The sequence below is a fragment of the Cibotium barometz genome, chromosome 16 (assembly GCF_041138505.1).
Source record: "Cibotium barometz isolate CiBa-2024 chromosome 16, ASM4113850v1, whole genome shotgun sequence".
Lineage (NCBI taxonomy): Eukaryota > Viridiplantae > Streptophyta > Polypodiopsida > Cyatheales > Cibotiaceae > Cibotium > Cibotium barometz.
Window position 1 is genome coordinate 39855087 of NC_141061.1, and position 17924 is coordinate 39873010.

The 17924-nt window shown below is 45.6% G+C and overlaps 2 protein-coding genes across 3 annotated transcripts; both read right to left on the reverse strand.

Annotated features, from left to right (window-relative positions):
- Positions 1 to 137: 137 nt before the first annotated feature.
- Positions 138 to 17373, reverse strand: LOC147630640 (uncharacterized). Of its 2 annotated transcripts, none has more exons than XM_086810569.1 (3): positions 16484 to 17373; positions 16311 to 16410; positions 138 to 1079 (listed from the first exon to the last, which is right to left on the reverse strand). In XM_086810569.1, the coding sequence occupies exons 1-3, from the start codon at positions 17274 to 17276 to the stop codon at positions 890 to 892; spliced, it is 1083 nt and encodes a 360-aa protein (XP_086666695.1). In that variant the 5' UTR covers positions 17277 to 17373; the 3' UTR covers positions 138 to 889. The 2 variants fall into 2 exon arrangements, with proteins under 2 accessions (XP_086666695.1, XP_086666696.1); XM_086810570.1 differs by having other exon boundaries at positions 16311 to 16401; positions 16484 to 17362.
- Positions 9293 to 11888, reverse strand: LOC147630641 (uncharacterized). The gene is made up of 3 exons (XM_086810060.1): positions 11746 to 11888; positions 9821 to 11711; positions 9293 to 9341 (listed from the first exon to the last, which is right to left on the reverse strand). Exons 2-3 carry the CDS (start codon positions 10609 to 10611, stop codon positions 9293 to 9295), a joined length of 840 nt encoding a protein of 279 aa, XP_086666186.1. The 5' UTR covers positions 10612 to 11711; positions 11746 to 11888.
- Positions 17374 to 17924: the final 551 nt, after the last annotated feature.

Sequence of the window (17924 nt, forward strand, 5' to 3'; positions counted from 1 at the left end):
TTAACTGCCACCCTGGAATGATCCTCTTTACACCAAGATCCGAACACTGCTTGGCAAGCCACCGAACTGAGAGTTGATTTTACTTCTTAATAATGCAACCACATCAACAATAAGCCATTTCATGGAGCTTCACAAACTTTACAAGTTCCACATTTTGTGAAAAATAATATTGAAAAAAAAAATTGAAGTAATGTCTGTGAGCTTTCAATAGGGGCATTGAGATCACGCTTAATCATTGTACACTTGTTTAAAGCCTACTAGTGAGCGAGAGAACTAGTATTTCTGCCAGAGAACTAGTCACATCGTCACAAAACATTAGTATGAGTTTGCTACTGAAACTTGAACCAAACCAGCAAACAGCAGCTAGCTTGGACATCCCAGCTATGCTTCCTTTACATTGTTAAATGGCAGTCAAGTAAAACACTTGCAGTACTGCATGCAAACATCTTGCCACATAATTGATATAAGGGAAAGAGTATAAAGGGCTTTGGGAATTACCCGTCAAGTTAGACGACCATGCTCTCGTACTGCTTCACCTCCAATGATTAAGCAGCAAGAGTTCTTAATATGTGAAGTAGGTTTTGGAACTTGATTATAATTGTGGCACCACAAAATATTTATCGCGGAATTTCAGGCTGCATCTCTCATATGAATGACCTTCACACACTTGATAAGATTGTTCCTCACTACTTCATTCAAAAGCACCAAAAATTCAAAGAGGTTGCTCATCACTAAACTTTCTACTTTGGAGCAAAACTAATCCAGCCTATACACATCCTATGTGCCCTTTTGGTACATAAATGTACAAGTATAAATAGCTGTCCCTTCTCCTCCAGCGTTCATCCCCTAGTATAAACTGGGTTCTATATGCAACAAGGGGTATGATGCTTTAAAGTGAAAACCCTGCATGCTTTGATGTTGCTTGGGCTCTTTTTTCTTGAAGTCCTCGTAGACCCATGAACCGGGATTCTTCTGGTCCACTCTGCTGCACCCGATCCATATAAGAAAATCTTAAGCCAGGTCCGTCTTGAGAGAGAAAATTCTGTGTAATGCTTTTAGAAGTGGGGAGTGGCATTTCCCTGTTATAGGCAAGTCAAAGATAAAGGAAATAGCTTCAATTTTTTGAGATTAAATACGAAAAATACCCTAGGAGATGTTAATTAATCAAGAGTCAGTATCAACTTCTTTCATCAAGAGTCGGTATTTTGTAGTTTACTTCTTTCATCAACTTCAGTTGCATGCTTTCATCATAGATGCCTTGCCCTAGAGCTTGGACTGCAAGCCATAGCCCATGTTTAATCTTCCCACAATAGTTAACATATAAATGGGCTGTGGAACTATAAGTAGGAAAATAGAACCAGTTACTACTGTTTGTATAATCAAATAAATATCAGGATGTTGAAATGTGAAACAAAAAATGTTGAACAGTGTTCTAAAACCATGAGAACTGAAAGCTCTGTGGACAGGCAATATGTTAATAGGAAGAAGAAACAAAGGAAAGGCAAGGCCTCTTGAACATTGATTAAATAATGCTACATCTTTGCACAAAAATACCCTAACATAAATTTTCATTTTTAATCTCAATAGAATGGATGTCACCTCCAAATCTTGCTCTCAGAGTAGATTACTAAGTGTCACCATATTGGGCTTCTCCAGAATTCATGTTTGTGGAAGGGCTTTGGACACCTAAAAGATCAAGAATGTACAAATTTTGGTAATGGGGGATTATCCAGTACAGAGGACCAAGTGTTTGTAGCAAGGTCCATGCACTCGAGACGGTTTCTTGGACACAGAAATGGGTTTTGGAGCTCAAGTGTCAAGTGGAAAGTATGTATGGCGAACTCTTGAGGATTTGGGAGAGATTAAGCAATGAAACGAGTTTCTACATGATGCTTACATGTATTTCTCATCTGGTGGAGCACAAAGAGATCATCTCCTAAATTTTGGGAAAAGTTACTATTTTTGGTAATCTCCGATGGAATTTCCGCTCGCGTCATTACCTCTGGAATTTGACAGAGATCGAGTATTGCCAAAGTGCGGGTGTGAAATTACCTATCATCTGGGATATTTTCAAAGCTGAAGATTGTGGAATTTTTGGCCTTTGGATTTGGGACATGTGGCAAATAAGAGGATAAAAGTGAGACAAGTGTCCTCACAGTTGTCAATTCAGCTCTACACATGGCATTGTAGCATTTTCTTGCTTATTTGAGCATGAGAGAGTTATCTCTTGGGCGAGTTTGAGGTTCAAACAAGTTTTTGGAGGCTAAAAACTCTGATTTTTCTCCATTTCTCTTCATTTCTAAGCCCACCATAGCCATATCCAACTTGGGGAAGATGATTTTCACTACTCTACACCATCTTGCACACCCCAGATGGCTGTTTTTCAGCAAAAAAAGTCCTAAAGCTTGCTGAAATTTCTGGTTTCATGCGATATACAAGCTGTTATACTAGTTTATGCGCTCATGGATAAGCCATAAAGAGCCATGAGGGCTGTTATACATGTTTGTGCCCCTATTGAAGGACATATTGGGTAGCCATATTGGATAAGGAGGACAGGTTTATGATTGTATATGGATAATCCGGCATCTCTAATGGGGAGAGTAAGGCCCTCAAAGCTCGTAAATGTTATATTTCTCCTTGGATAATGAAACACACCAAAGGAGGGGAGGTGTCAGTTGTGCAACTTTTATTTTCAGCTTTGTGGATTATTTAATGGCTGTGATTAAATGCGAAAATGTTTAATTGTGCTCATGGTCAAAGTGATGCACACCCACTCCCGTGCTTCCCGAGCGAGTTACATTGGTATCAGAGCATAAGACTTTCTCTCATTCTTATGTGAGAATGATCTTATTAAGGTGCATACTATGGTCTATGGCCATTGATAGCATTATACATAGTACCACGCATAATGGGAAGTGAACATTATGGTTTCTTGGAGTCTATGAGGAGGCGTCTATCCTCTATCTTTGTATTATGGATGTTGCTTCTCAAGCTCAATTGGAGTTCTATTGCTTCATGATGTTTTTGGCAAATAAGAAGAGCTAAGTATTCTTTGAGGTTACAAAGCTATTACTTTTTGATTCTTCATGGTTTATGTGTTTTGAACACCTAACCCTCGTGTGTAAATGCAAGGAGAAGTGTTGTATGCTTTTTTTGAATGTGTTTCAAGAAAAATGCTTTTCATGGTTGAGAAGCCTAGAATCTAGAGGTCATTTTTATTGTGAGCACGATGCTCGAGGACTGTAATATATGACATGGTTATATATATATATATATAGTCATCTTTTGCATTCTTCAGTTTGATGGCTTTATGGACTTATGGCTCCCTTAATGAGATGAATTCTTTTCATGGCTCCCTTTATTGGGATGGATTATGCTTTTGGCTCCCTTTATTTGGGATGATTGGACTTATGAAACTCATGGTTATCTCATGGATTGAGGATTTCTATTGGCGGCCGAAATGCATGTAAAATATTGGTGGCCAAAATGCCTATAAACTATGTGGAGCACCAAGATATCTATGCCTGTGAGTGATTCTTATTTTATGTTACACACTTGAGCCCACCTCTCCTCCAAGGTGTGTGGTCAGAGTACGAACACGGAGTGCAAGTGGTAGAGTGGACATGACGCCTAGTTGTTGGCAAGAGACTTATGTCTACGCCAAGGGTCATGTGGCCTGACACCTTCTTGGTAGGGGACTATGTCTACGCCAAGTGTCAATAGACTGGAATCTGGTATGCTGGGTACTTTACGTCTGTGCTCCGATCCAGTGGACGTTCTACATCGGTGTGCATGATCAATCGGTCTTCTATTTCTCGACCAGGTCCTTGCATGTATAAGCATGGAAGCCAGTGGAGAGCAACATGCGGTTGACGTGACACTAGGGATTGGGGAACAAGTAACTGCTTCTTGGAGTTGGATTCAGGCGAGTTACACTAAGTGATTGCCTAAGACAAATGCTGTCAACCCCCACTCGCTCATAGCCTAGACACCAGAAGTATTGTCATGTGCACACTTGGACATGGCAGCTTTCCAAGGCTAATCCCTAATTAGGCAAAGGATAAAAAAATAGGTTTAGGCAGTAGTAGCAAGATTCTCACACGTGTGAAGGTGCCTCATGGTTGGCTATTTATTGAGGTTGTGAGCGAGCCATCAGGGAGAAAGGAAGACCCAATGACATCATTGCTTATGTCACAGTACATAAATATCTAGACATTATTTGATACCCCTCTAAGAGGTGGTTCACACAAACACACTACCTCACTCATAAGAGTGGGTTCACACACATAATACACTTACACACTATGTTAACCAAGTACACACACAACACGGCTTAGCAACCATTCACACACACACGCACTTAGATCAAGTACACATCGACCATAACAATCACAGAGATAAGGCCTTTCTTCCAACAAGGCTCAGCAAAACTAAATGTTAGTGTCCTAAGAAGGTGCACAAGTCCAAGGAGAGTAACGGGGAAAAAGATCCTTCTATTAGTTATTGAGAAAACAACCAGAATGGCTAAGTATTTGTAAAGTCAAGCAAAGAGCATTAAACCAAACAAAGGTCGGCTCTTGAGTGTCTTGAGAGCTTGTGCCGACTCTGAGTACTATAAAAGGGCCGCACACTTATAGACATGTATGCAAAATATGGGAGCATTGATGAGGCACAACAAGTCTTCGAGGAAGTGCTAGTGCTTGATGTGGTGTCATGGAGTACAATGATTGGAGGTTATTGTAATATGCGGAAGCTTCGGAGAAAGATCGGTACTTCAAAACTCAGAAAACAGCACTCTTTTCGCGACGGAATTAACGCACAATTGAAAGACGATGTGCAGAAAAATAGAGAGAGAAGGGGGGAGATGGAGAAGGACACAGTATTGGGTCCCAATTACCCTCTGTAGGGCCCCCACCACGGATGGTGTATTTGCTTTATTAGAATGATGTAAATCTGAAACAAATACAAAGTACTTGACCTTTTCTTGGCTGGAAAACCTGCCCTTGACCTTCAGTCCTTCACCCCTTAGCTTTAGCAAACCCTTGGCTGTCCTGGCCCTTGAATGCTTGAGGCTCTTGGTGAATTGTGAGATGAGATAATGGGATTATGGACTTGGGCTTTTATACCCCTCATATCATGCAGTCGGCCTGCTCATAACAGCCCCACGACTGAGTCTTGTAATAAAAGGTGTTCACACTTTAATAAAGTGCTTTCACACCTGTTTAGAGCCTGTCCAGCCTGCGCAGCCTGCTGGGACAGCACCCTGGCTGCTGGGCATTCAACGCAGAGGTGTGGGACTGCCCCCCACACCTGGCCGCCTGCTGTCTTAGGGTTTAAACCTCTGTCGGCTGCCTGTCCAGAGGCTCTGGAGCTGGCCGACTGCCCCTCCAGCCCTTGCCTTGGCTGGTGGGCAAAGTCTTGGGCCCTCCTGGCCCCTTGGGGGTGGTTCTACACCTCCCCCATGCCCATCTAAGTATGCACATGCAAATACCTACACTGGGGTAGCCCTATGGGCTGGCCCCATCTCTACACGCAAACTACATGCCTACAGATGTCTGGCATCCAGTTGCAAACCAGATACTCAGCACATCTGACATCATTCCAGAGGGAGACTCACAGCGCGGACTGGCACTGCTTCATGTGCAGGACAATGCACACCTGACCTTGGACTCATGTGCAGGACAATGCACACCTGACCTCGGACGACTGAGATGGATCCCTGGCTGACTCGTCCCGGACTGGGCTCACATGGGACCAGTTCACCATCCCAGGTCCTGCACCTTCTGTACAGAATGTCTACGTGGCATCCAAGTGCGGGATGCACGTGACATCCCCTTCTGCTTAACTTGACGGAAGCTGCATAGCCTCCAAATAATCCGTCAATAAAGCCGGATAATCTTCGAAAAATTCTTTGTCGAGCCATACCGCTTCATGAGTTCCTCGGTCCTGAAACTTCGTGAGGAACTGTCGTAGTCTTCGGCCTGAGCCATGCTTGAAACGGTGCAGAAGGATCTGTTCTGGAACCATTACTTCTGCTTCATCAATGATGTCTGGTTCCGCTTCGTCTTTGACCTCTGAAGGGGGTGGACCTGCATATGGCTTTAACCAACTGACATGAAATACATCGTGCATAGTCCAACTCGGAGGTAGCTTTAACTGCATAGACACCTCATTAATCTTTTTTCGGATGGGGAATGGTCCGAAGCTCCTGAAAGACAACTTTGGGCATCGCTTGCCCACCTGCTTTAATCTTTGCTTCATAATCCGAAGATATACCCAATCTCCTTCCGAAAACTTCATGTCCCTTCGGTCTTTATTGGCCTGTCGAGTGTAGGCCTCTTGCGCTTTAGCCAATCTGTCTTTGACGGACTCTAAGATCTCCTGGTAAGACTCCGTCACTCTGTTCGCCTCCGGTACTGAAGACAACGTCCTGGTTAACAACGACTGGAAAGGTCTTCCAAACGCTGCCTCATATGGAGTCCTGCCAATAGCTGAAGAAAAAGAGTCATTCAACACAGCTTGAACTAAAGGCAAAAACGATTCCCACTTACCTTGCTGATCGTGGACATAACACTTCAGCACATCAAAGGCCAACTGGTTGTATATCTCTGTCTGGCCATCTGTCTGTGGGTGGAATGCACTGGAAAAATTCAACTTAGTACCAAAATTATCAAACAATGCCCTCCAAAAATGACTGGTAAACTTGGCATCTCGGTCTGACACTATGGTCCTAGGAATCCCACCAATCGGGTACCAATGCCGAATGAATAACTGGGCAACATCCTCGGCGGTCACATTGGCCCTGCAAGGAATAAGCATAACAAATTTGCTGAACCTGTCAACAATAGTCAAACACTGTGTATTACGCTTACTCGGACTGGGAGGCAGATTTGTGACAAAGTCCATCGAAATGTCTTGGAAAGGACCCTCAGGAATTGGCAAAGGCTGTAACAACCCTATCTTCTTTCCACGAGGAGCTTTCACCTTTTGACAAATGTCACAGCGTTGTACATATGTAAACACATCACGCCTCATCTTTGGCCAATAGTATTGCCGTTCTAATTTCTCCAAAGTCGAATTCATGCCCCTATGACCACCTGTAATGGCGTCATGGGCATCATGGAGAAGAGCTGCCCGGAATGATTTCATGACACACAGTCGGCCTTTGTAGTAAAGCCAACCATCGCGTATCAGAAAATGGCATGGTCCTGTGGCATCCAATGCCTGTTCCCACTGTGTACCGAATTCCTCGGAATCCGCGTACGTGTGCTTCATGTCTTCTAGTCCTGTACCAACAAGGTCTAGTCTAGTGGTCTGAATCGTAGATACTTGTCCCTTCCTGCTCAAAGCATCGGCCACTGGATTGGCCTTTCCTGGAAGGTACTCAATCATGCCACCAAACTGCTGGAATATTTGACTCCAGCGGTGCTGTCGATCACTCCACTGTGCACTTGGCATCGTCTGAATCCAGCGCAATGCCTGATGGTCAGTGCGGACCTCGAAGTCACGGCCATACAGGAAATGTTTCCAATGTTTCAAGGCCTGAATGACTGCTAGGAGTTCACGATCGTAGACTGAGTAATTCTTTTCGGCGGGCAGTAACTTACGAGACATGTAAGCTACTGGATGACCATTCTGTTGCAACACACCTCCAATTGCGATGTTACTCGCATCGGTGATCACCTGAAATGGTTCGTCCCACGAGGCAAGGGCTAAACAAGGCGCTTCAGACAAAGCCACCTTGAGGTTCTGGAATGCCTCCAACGCTCGTGGAGTCATTCGAATCTTTTGCCTCCTTGTTTTCACTCCCTTTAGCAGATCGGTGAGGTCTGCCGAGAGGTCAGAAAACTTGTCAATGTGGGTGGAATATGCCTGGCATATACCCACAAATGATCTAATGTCATAAGCAGTCTGAGGTACTTCCCAGTTAACAATCTCGGCCACTTTAGCCGGATCAAGTCGAATGCCCTCGGCACTGATTATATATCCCAAGTAATGTACCTGGAATAGATAAAATTCTGACTTCTTTTCATTGATATAGAGCTCGTTGCTTTCCAGCAACTTAAGGACTTTCTCCACATCAATGTCATGCTGCTCAACTGTAGCTGAAAATATGAGTATGTCGTCCAGAAATATGAACACACACACTCCGATCAACTCCCGGAAAATACGCATCATCATGCGGTTAAATGTAGCTGGGGCGTTCGTCAAACCAAATGGCATGACCACAAATTCATAGTGGGCCCGTTCTGTACGGAAAGCTGTCTTGGGGATGTCCCCCTCAACAATCCGAACCTGGTGGTACCCACTCTTTAAATCCAATTTAGAGAACACCTTAGCTCCATTCAGCCTCTCGAGAATATAGTCAATTCGAGGCATCGGGAATCTGCTTTTGATAGTCAGCTTGTTGAGTGCACGATAATCGACACACAACCGAGAAGACCCATCGTTCTTCTTGACAAACAAGATCGGTGCTGCAAACGGCGACACGCTGGGGCGGATGAAGCCAGCTTGCAACAATTCTTGGAGTTGGCGGTCCAACTCCGATTCCATTGCCTTAGAAAGGCGATACGGAAACTTGCTGGGGGGTTCCGAGCCTGGGAGGAGGTCAATCTTGTGATCCTCCGGTCTGGACGGGGGAAGCTGGGGAGGGAGACTGTCCCGAAGAAAAATCTTCTGGAACTTTTCATGGAGAACCGAGTACTTCTCGGAAGCACTGGCCACTGTCTGGGCTGTCTGGATGTAAATCATCGCACACTGTGCGCCTTTCCTGACTGCTCGCTTAGCCTGCAAGTGGCTTATGAGCGGAAAGTTTGGAATACCTGGCTCACACTTAATGGTCACAGGGGTGTTTGACACATTCCGTTCAATCTGGAACGTGTGCTTGTCCCACTTGACATCAGGGAGAAACTTGTGAAACCACTGGATACCCAAAATTATGTCTGCTCCTACAAGAGGGGCAACCATAAAATCACGCACAAACTCTATGCCCTGAATGACTAATTTAGCACCTAGAGCTTCATACTTGACGCTCGTAGTCATACCTGTGCTAAAACCCTCAACTTGTTTGTCCACCGGAGTGAGCTCGAAACGGGCACGCCGAGCGGCCTCTTCCGTGATCACATCCTCCGTGCTGCCGCTGTCAAACAAGACAACGACTCTCTGGCCACCTATGTAGCCAAAGGACTTGAGCAATTCGTTGCGCTCATACTCCTGGTCATGGGCGCCCTTCTGCTTATCTTCGAGCTCCCGGCTAATAATTGCTCCAACTGAAGCACCGGGGGTTGAAGAACTAGGGGTAGCCGCTGGGATCTGTGGCGGAGCTGTGCTCACCACGGAAGCTGTGGAGGCGGCGGCGGCCTTTGGAGGCTTCTTCGGACAATCCCGAGAAGTATGTCCTTTTGTGTGACAAAAGTAACATCTACCCTCCTTCCTGTACTGAGAAAGCTCCTCAGCACTCAACTTGCCACCTGTCTTGCCTGCCTCCGCTTTCTGGTCTGGAGTAAGCTTAGACGCATTGTTCGAGTTCTTGGAGCTAGAGGGTCCCGGGCTCTGTCCTGGGGAAGACCCCGTCTGGTTCTGGCTTTTGCCCCCCGAGGCGTTAGCCTTAGGAGAAGCCGGCTGGGAAGTCTTGGGCTTGCCACCATTGTGTTTCATTTCTGCACTCTGCGCAAGCGAGAGTGCGTCCTCAAAGGTGGCTGGCCTAAACATACGCACCTCCCATTGGATTTGCGTGTCCAGGCCATACAAAAACTGCCCTTTCTTGTCCGCATCAGATAAGCCTAATTGTAGACACAAGGTCGAAATTCTATTGGCAAACTGAAGGACTGGTTGCGCGTTCTGACGCGCTCCCCTGAACTCGTCTTCGAGTCGCTCAAGGTAGTGGGGCGGTAAAAACCGCTGCTTAAGGTCACGGACGAACTCGTCCCACCCATAAGCTGCCATACCTGATCTGGTGTGGGCATGAGCCCACTGAGTCCACCAAGGAATGGCCTCACCTTCCAAATACCAACTGGCTAAGATCACTTTGTCAATACCTGATTTCCTAACTGCGGCAAAGTAAGCTTCAAATTGATGTAACCATGAATACAGAGTAGTGGGATCGAGTTTACCATTATACTTACTGAAGTTCATTTTCTCGGGAAAATGATTCGAGGACGCCGCCGGTGTCAATCTGGCGTCCAAAGCTCGGAGGTAACGCTCGTGTTCCACTCGTCGCATGGCTTCGTCTTCTCGTTGTCGAATCTCCAATGCCCGTATCTGCATCTCAAGCAAGGAGCTTGACTGCGGCTGTGACCCCTCGAGAGGGTCCCTGTGACGAGGATCTGGTATCTGGGGTACGGAAGGAAAGGGAGGAGGAAATGGAAAACGCGACGCTGGAGAGCGAGAACGCTCCTCCAGAGCCAAAATCCGCGCCTTCTGCTCGTCCAACTTGGTTGTCTGGTCTGCGATTGCTCGCATCATCTGCTGGAACATGTCTTGTACACTCAAGCCGGGTGCCCTAGCTGGGCTGCCTGGTGCACTCTGGTCCCATGGTTCTGGTTCTCTCTCGTCGCCAAAGCTCGCCATAGCGGGAATATGCAGTTCCTTTCCTGAACGCAATCTGACCATCCACTATCTGTGTGGGAGACTTCCGGAGGCTTCCGGAGGCTAAAAACCAACCGTCCTTCGAGGGACAGGAGTCACTCCGAAAAGGGTAGTCCACCGGCGTCTAAAAACCAACCACACGAGCGAAAAATTTTCTGGTCTTCTTTGCTGAATCTTCGTCCTTGAAGTAGGCTCTGATACCACTGTAATATGCGGAAGCTTCGGAGAAAGATCGGTACTTCAAAACTCAGAAAACAGCACTCTTTTCGCGACGGAATTAACGCACAATTGAAAGACGATGTGCAGAAAAATAGAGAGAGAAGGGGGGAGATGGAGAAGGACACAGTATTGGGTCCCAATTACCCTCTGTAGGGCCCCCACCACGGATGGTGTATTTGCTTTATTAGAATGATGTAAATCTGAAACAAATACAAAGTACTTGACCTTTTCTTGGCTGGAAAACCTGCCCTTGACCTTCAGTCCTTCACCCCTTAGCTTTAGCAAACCCTTGGCTGTCCTGGCCCTTGAATGCTTGAGGCTCTTGGTGAATTGTGAGATGAGATAATGGGATTATGGACTTGGGCTTTTATACCCCTCATATCATGCAGTCGGCCTGCTCATAACAGCCCCACGACTGAGTCTTGTAATAAAAGGTGTTCACACTTTAATAAAGTGCTTTCACACCTGTTTAGAGCCTGTCCAGCCTGCGCAGCCTGCTGGGACAGCACCCTGGCTGCTGGGCATTCAACGCAGAGGTGTGGGACTGCCCCCCACACCTGGCCGCCTGCTGTCTTAGGGTTTAAACCTCTGTCGGCTGCCTGTCCAGAGGCTCTGGAGCTGGCCGACTGCCCCTCCAGCCCTTGCCTTGGCTGGTGGGCAAAGTCTTGGGCCCTCCTGGCCCCTTGGGGGTGGTTCTACACCTCCCCCATGCCCATCTAAGTATGCACATGCAAATACCTACACTGGGGTAGCCCTATGGGCTGGCCCCATCTCTACACGCAAACTACATGCCTACAGATGTCTGGCATCCAGTTGCAAACCAGATACTCAGCACATCTGACATCATTCCAGAGGGAGACTCACAGCGCGGACTGGCACTGCTTCATGTGCAGGACAATGCACACCTGACCTTGGACTCATGTGCAGGACAATGCACACCTGACCTCGGACGACTGAGATGGATCCCTGGCTGACTCGTCCCGGACTGGGCTCACATGGGACCAGTTCACCATCCCAGGTCCTGCACCTTCTGTACAGAATGTCTACGTGGCATCCAAGTGCGGGATGCACGTGACAGTTATGCTGATCATGGGTGCTGCTCTTCACTTTTCCAAAAAATGCTAAAAGACGGCATCAAGCCAGACAAAGTGATCTATATGTGTGTTCTAAAAGCATGTGGCTTATCTTATTTTATGTACACACTTGGTGTTAGTGTATGAGCAAGATAGCTTGAGAGAAAGTGGTATCGTGTGTGTGTGTGCACCTGCGAGCACGAAAAGCCACCGGCACACCAACCCCAAAATCGACAGCAAGGGCATACCACCGTCAATAAGAAGCCACCGGTGTGAAGAAGACCTCATCCGATCGCTTCCGGCATTCCGGCAAGTGACGATCAACGTGGTTCCAACATCCACGTTCTTCCCAACAAACCAATAAGTGTAGGTACCCACTGAATGGGTAAAGCACTCCCTAGGGAGGGTAGAGCTGGTATAATTGGGATTTTTTGCAGGTACATCATCAAATAGCCCAATCGCCAAACCACCCGCAAGCCCCAAAGAAAATCCCACTACCACCAAACCCTAATTAGCTTCCACTTACAACCAAACGTTGACAAGTTCCCGGTGTGCAGCCAATCCTCTTCACTCACATCCGTTCGCCGCTGGCACCATAGTTGACTGGAGTTTCGATCTCGAGAAGAAACGGGGAAATGGGAAACGGCTATACAAATAAATATATAATATATATATGATGCATATATCATTAGAAACCTTAAACAATATGCCAAAACATGCAATGTGCACTTGCCACTACCTAAAAACTGAAACCATCACTTTTAAGTTTTCACATTGGTTTACTTGCGATTCGCGAACAGACAACTTTCAAGACTTAAGACTCCAAAGTCTAGACCCAAATATGAAGCTCACAATGAAACAAAGTACATACTATAGAGTAAAATGAACAATGAACACTTGTCATCTGTCATGACTCACTAGTCAAGACTCAACTTAACACTGAATAGTAAATACTCAAAAATAAGTGCCGTGTCTCATGACTCATGAGTCATCATATATGTCTACAATATACATAAATCATCCATGATCGATCATCAAATCATAACACTAAGACCATCTAGCTGCTAGCATCAAGTGTACACAGGCGAGAGAGAAATCGCGTAGGGAACCTTGGAAGAATGGGCGAAATCGGCACGCGATGAAGTTTTGAGGAGGGGAAAAAATTTCTGGCTTGCAAAAAAACACAGGGTCACGAAACGGCGTTTCAGTTTTCAGAAACGGTAGGGAAACAATACGGCGTTTCGGGCAGGGCCGAAATGCCGTTTCGGGCAACTATGGCTGGCACTTATGCACATAGCCCCAGATAGTCTTTCCTACCTTGTGGCACCAATCCACGCACTTATGCCTTCTGCCATCTATTCTACCATGTCCGGCAAGTCACCCATAGTCCACAGTTTACCCATGTTCCTACTAGATTGGGTGTCCTAAATTTTTCCATTCTCATGGTCCATGGACAACCCAATCTCATTCCCACCCGCATTATTGACTCATCTTGTTACACATCAACTACCAATTTCCTATCACAGACCATGCGAAGAAAGCAAAATGAAAACTATCAAAGAAAGGAGAGTGTTGAAAGAAGCTTTCACTGAAAGAAGCTCATTATGTATTTTGCATTTAAGTGACTCTATGGAGTCTATGTGAGTGCCACTATGGTAGAATAATGGGTTCTCAACCAATAGATTCGCGGGGCAATACGCTCGACGAGATCCACACACTTCTCGAGAAGTGCTAGACAAGTTACCAGTAGATTGCGAGACCACTAATACTACAGTATACAGTGAATCCAAAATCCAATACCTGCAGATCCTTAGTCACCCTCTGCTGCAAGAATCTTAGGTGGCTAAAGCTCGAGGATGGTCAAGTGGTTTGAGCTCCTATGCGAGGATAATTTCCCCTTTGTACAAAACCATTAATATATACGGGTGCATTGTGGGAATATGTTGTATTGGTTTTGTCGTAAGGAGTTTAGGTGACTAAAGCTCATGGGTGGTCAAGCGGTTTGAGCTCCTGCGGGAGGCATAGTTGCTGTCGTACACCGTACGACACAGTCATACGGTATGATATTGTATGGTTTGAAACAGCAATCCCCCTCCCCCTCCCCCCCTCCCCCTCCTTCCCCTTTGACCATTGCTGTTTTGACCGTTTTGTTTTTGAAAAAAATGGCCATTTATGGCTTTTTTTTGACTATTATGGGACTTGCTTGCTTTGGGCCTTAGCCTTGTGTGGATTGCAGAGGAGTGCGAGTAGGCACCCACGGTTGCACCATTCGTTGCAGTTCAAGGGGGATGGTGCAAGGTGGGGTTCCGGTAGCTCTTCAGTAGCTCTTGAAGATGAGGATGCTCCCCTTGGCTTCTCACATGAGGTCAAAGAGCCCGAGTTTGATGAGGACAACAACCTCCTTAGCGATGGCGACTTCAGCGAGGGCTCGAAGGTGCCTTCTTCTCCTACAGATGATCTCAGCGACAGCTCCAATAGTGATGCCTTCTCCATCTAGGTCCTAGGATTCAGATTCTAGCCTCCTTCCTCTTATCCATTTTTTTGTACTCACTTTTTTGTATTTGCACCTAGCGCGCATTGCATTGTTCTTACAGTCTAGCCGCCCTTAGTACTATGCTTTGTACTTTTGTTTGTAACTTGTTTTTAATGGAATTTTGGCTTGTAACAACCTCTAAGCTCTCTATCCTTTCAAATTGATAATCTATGAATTTATAAGTGTTAAAAAAAAAATCATACTTTACCGTATCATATTCCAAAATTTCATACGGTACGATAAATTCTCTTACAGTACCGTGCCGTACTGTATCGTACGACCGTATGCCAACAACTATGGCGAGAGGATAAATTCCCTGTTGTACAAAACTATTGATATATATATGGGTGCATTGTGAAAATATGTTGTATTGGTTTTGTTGTGATTTCTTTCTACATGCTAGTAGTCAAGCACTCTGTGCTTCAGTATAGAAGATCCTCTCATCTTCAGCCAACATATGTGCATATCCTAGGCAGTTCTGGATTTGTATAAGTGGCTTCATAGAGTCTTCTATAGTGCTATTGGTTTAGCATATGGTTTAGCCTGCGTTGGTCTTCCTTGTCCTTGTGTTTGGCAGTCCACAATCATCATTCGCATCATTGTACAAAGTTCTCCAAAGTAATACAAGCACTTAGCAAATACTCCTGTATTTTTTTTGCATGTGTCGGGGCCACGGGGGGAGGGGGATTGTTTCACTAGATAATTGGGACCCAATTTGGTGTTGACTCTCATCTTCTCTCTCAACTAATCTCTCTTAAAGTAAAGTGGATTGCATAAACTCACAAATTTAAAGAAGGCTTTGTTGCGTGTTACGATAGCCAACCTATTGCATGCTACAGGCGAGCTGTAGTGCAACAAGACAAACCACCTTCATGTGTGTTAGAGCATGCAAAAGTGGGGGACAGCCAAAAACCTTTTGTATGCATAGTAGATAGCCATACATGAGTTGGATCTCAATCAAGATCCAAGATCATCATTGTACATAAGAGTCCCCTAGGCCTTTGTCAGAGGTGGGAGATCATCAGTAGTATAGCAACATGGCACATTTGGCGTGCTCACTGCTGCTGTAGCGAGGCCATAGAGGGCACTACCATGCCATCCGTGCTGAGTCCAGTGGGAGAACTTTTGAGGCAGCTCTAAGCGTATGCAAAAGCGCCAAGAGGATTTTTTTGTGGATTTGGGGCAGTGGTCCTTTCCAAACATTGAGGTTACTTGGCATTACAGGCCACCTGTTTGGCTATTCCTCCATCCCCCCCATTGTATGACATAACCTTCCTCCGAGAGTGGCCAACCAGAGAGGAATAGCCCCTCTCTATTCCCTGTTGTTTTTCTTGTCCCCCATGATTGAGATTGGGTCATGTACTTAGCCGACTCTGCTGCATTTTTGGTAACCAATGGAAGGATCTTTTCTTGGGGTAAAAAAAAGAATGCAGATGTATAGATGGCATCAAGGTAAAGCCAGATTTATGGATAGCCTAATTCTAAATAAAGACAGCTATAAATTACCACATGCCACAAGATAAAGTTAAGCAACCACCATCTAAGCCATGAACTTCAAAAGCTCATCCTTGGTCATAGTAGAATTCATCCTTGAAGGTGGCTTTTCCGATTCTAATTGCATAGTGCAAATAGCAATCTGTACACTTTTCCTTAACTGCTAAACGCTCATTCTCCTACCTCTACACTTTAACCTTGACTGCTAGCACTCATTCTCCCAAGGCCATACAGCCTTAGTGCACCTACAAGTAAACCCACAAGCCTATGAAAGGCAAAGGTATATTACTGATGTTAAGCTTAACTCCCTAGCCACTTCCTCTAACCCTTGGCATTGAAATGATTCAGATCAAAGGAAATTGCAGCTTCTTGTCAATTCCAAAAGGTTTTTTGTGACAACTCACGTGTTAGGAGACAATGATGACCCATTCTCATGAAGTGTGAAAGTAGAAGGTTGGCCTTCGGCTTTAGAGTTGGTACCATTGAAGTTGTTTCCTAGAAAACCTGGAGAAAATCCTGTCAAGAAAAAACAGTACATCAACAAACTGCTAACACTCTCTAGGCATCAGAGAATTACCTTGGACCAGCATGATGGAGGCGAAACAAAAGGTGATGATCAATGCCCAAAGAGACGAGGCATTCGAAGTAGATGTGCGCATCTTTTGTCTCTTCATTCTTGCATTTTCAAGCATTGCTCTCCGTGCAGCAGTTTTGAGGCGAATAGCTCGGTATGAGCTTGAGCGCGACACGTTTGCCCTCGGAGGGCGGGGGGGTTTCCTGCAGCTATGCTTGGGGATGGCATGAGTTGAAGTTGCTTCAAGGGCTTGGGCTCTGCAATGATATCCACTAAGGACATCTGTCCCCACCATGGCACAAGGCAAACTTGCTGTCGCCTGCAGGAATGGGGAAGCTGCCTCTTCTGCATCCTTAACCTCGGCAGAAGAAGGAAGCGTTGAGATGACGTCGATCCCGATGCTGCTCCTCTGCTGCTGGGCGCCATCGCTTCTGCCCAGCTCACACTTATCAAGCAGTAGTTTGGAAGGCAGCATGGACGGCAGCTTTCTGTGAAGTGATGACTTGGGCAGTACGAGTTGATCTGCACACGGCGGCAGAATTTCTTCAGAAGCGTACCTCTTCTTGATGAGAGATCTGGCCGCAAACCTCCACATGCCTCGGTAGCGCTTGTTTCTGGGCGTGCGCTGGTGGCGAGGGGAGAGAGCGTGAGCGGTGACGGAGTCAGGATCCGATCCCCGAGCAAACAGGAAATCGTTGATGAAGTTAACAAGCTCCATCTCCACGGCAACTTGGTTGAGAGGTGGGCGCATCACGTCAACGGCCACTTCAGTATCACGATCCCGCAGATCAACCATGATAATGATCAGAGAAGGAAATGGCGAGAAATCCAACTGCACGCGCAGGCAGGCTAGCTGGAGGAGTCGTCGATGAAACCACGACGTATAACATTTTGTGTGTGTGTGTTTTTTTTTTTCGTTTTTTAATCCTACAACTTGTCATTAGCCTTATAATCAAATTAATCAAATCTATTTCATTAAGTGAAATATAATATAAAGGCCAAACCTAATCATGGAAAATTACCAAGTATAAAATATTCCAAGATCTTGGCACATTTCATGCATGTAACCTTGAAATAAAAATATGTGCCAAGGTTAACTATACCTAAATGTAAAAAATAATACCACACCACCAAACAAAGCACACAATATGAGCAAGTGAGTAGAGTGGGAACACGAGTAGTAAGAAGAGGCGGCCATAAAAAAATTATGTGTGCATGTGGGAGGGGAACCAGCCTAGAGGTTAGAGAAGGATCTCCATCAAGACAACATAAAATCGGGGGGTGTGTGTGTGTGTGTGTGTGTCCCATCCCTAAACCCAAGGAGTAGGACCACACGTGGAGAAGCAGCCACCACCCGTGTGTGTAAGGTCCCTCCCTCCCATAAATAGATAATATCATTTATTTTCTAATTTTTTGCAGGACAATTATGTTATAAATATTGGAC

What these genes read in the sequence shown, in the direction of transcription:
- LOC147630641 (XM_086810060.1), bottom strand. Translation starts at nt 10,611, where the DNA reads ATGGTCAGATTGCGTTCAGGAAAGGAACTGCATATTCCCGCTATGGCG. An exon ending in AACGCGCAACCAGTCCTTCA is followed by an intron (nt 9,342 to 9,820) that starts GTTTGCCAATAG and finishes CCGCCTCCACAG; the next exon opens with CTTCCGTGGTGAGCACAGCT.
- LOC147630640 (XM_086810569.1), bottom strand. Translation starts at nt 17,276, where the DNA reads ATGGTTGATCTGCGGGATCGTGATACTGAAGTGGCCGTTGACGTGATG. An exon ending in CTCCATCATGCTGGTCCAAG is followed by an intron (nt 16,411 to 16,483) that starts GTAATTCTCTGA and finishes GATTTTCTCCAG; the next exon opens with GTTTTCTAGGAAACAACTTC. An exon ending in TCATCATTGTCTCCTAACAC is followed by an intron (nt 1,080 to 16,310) that starts GTGAGTTGTCAC and finishes TGCCTATAACAG; the next exon opens with GGAAATGCCACTCCCCACTT.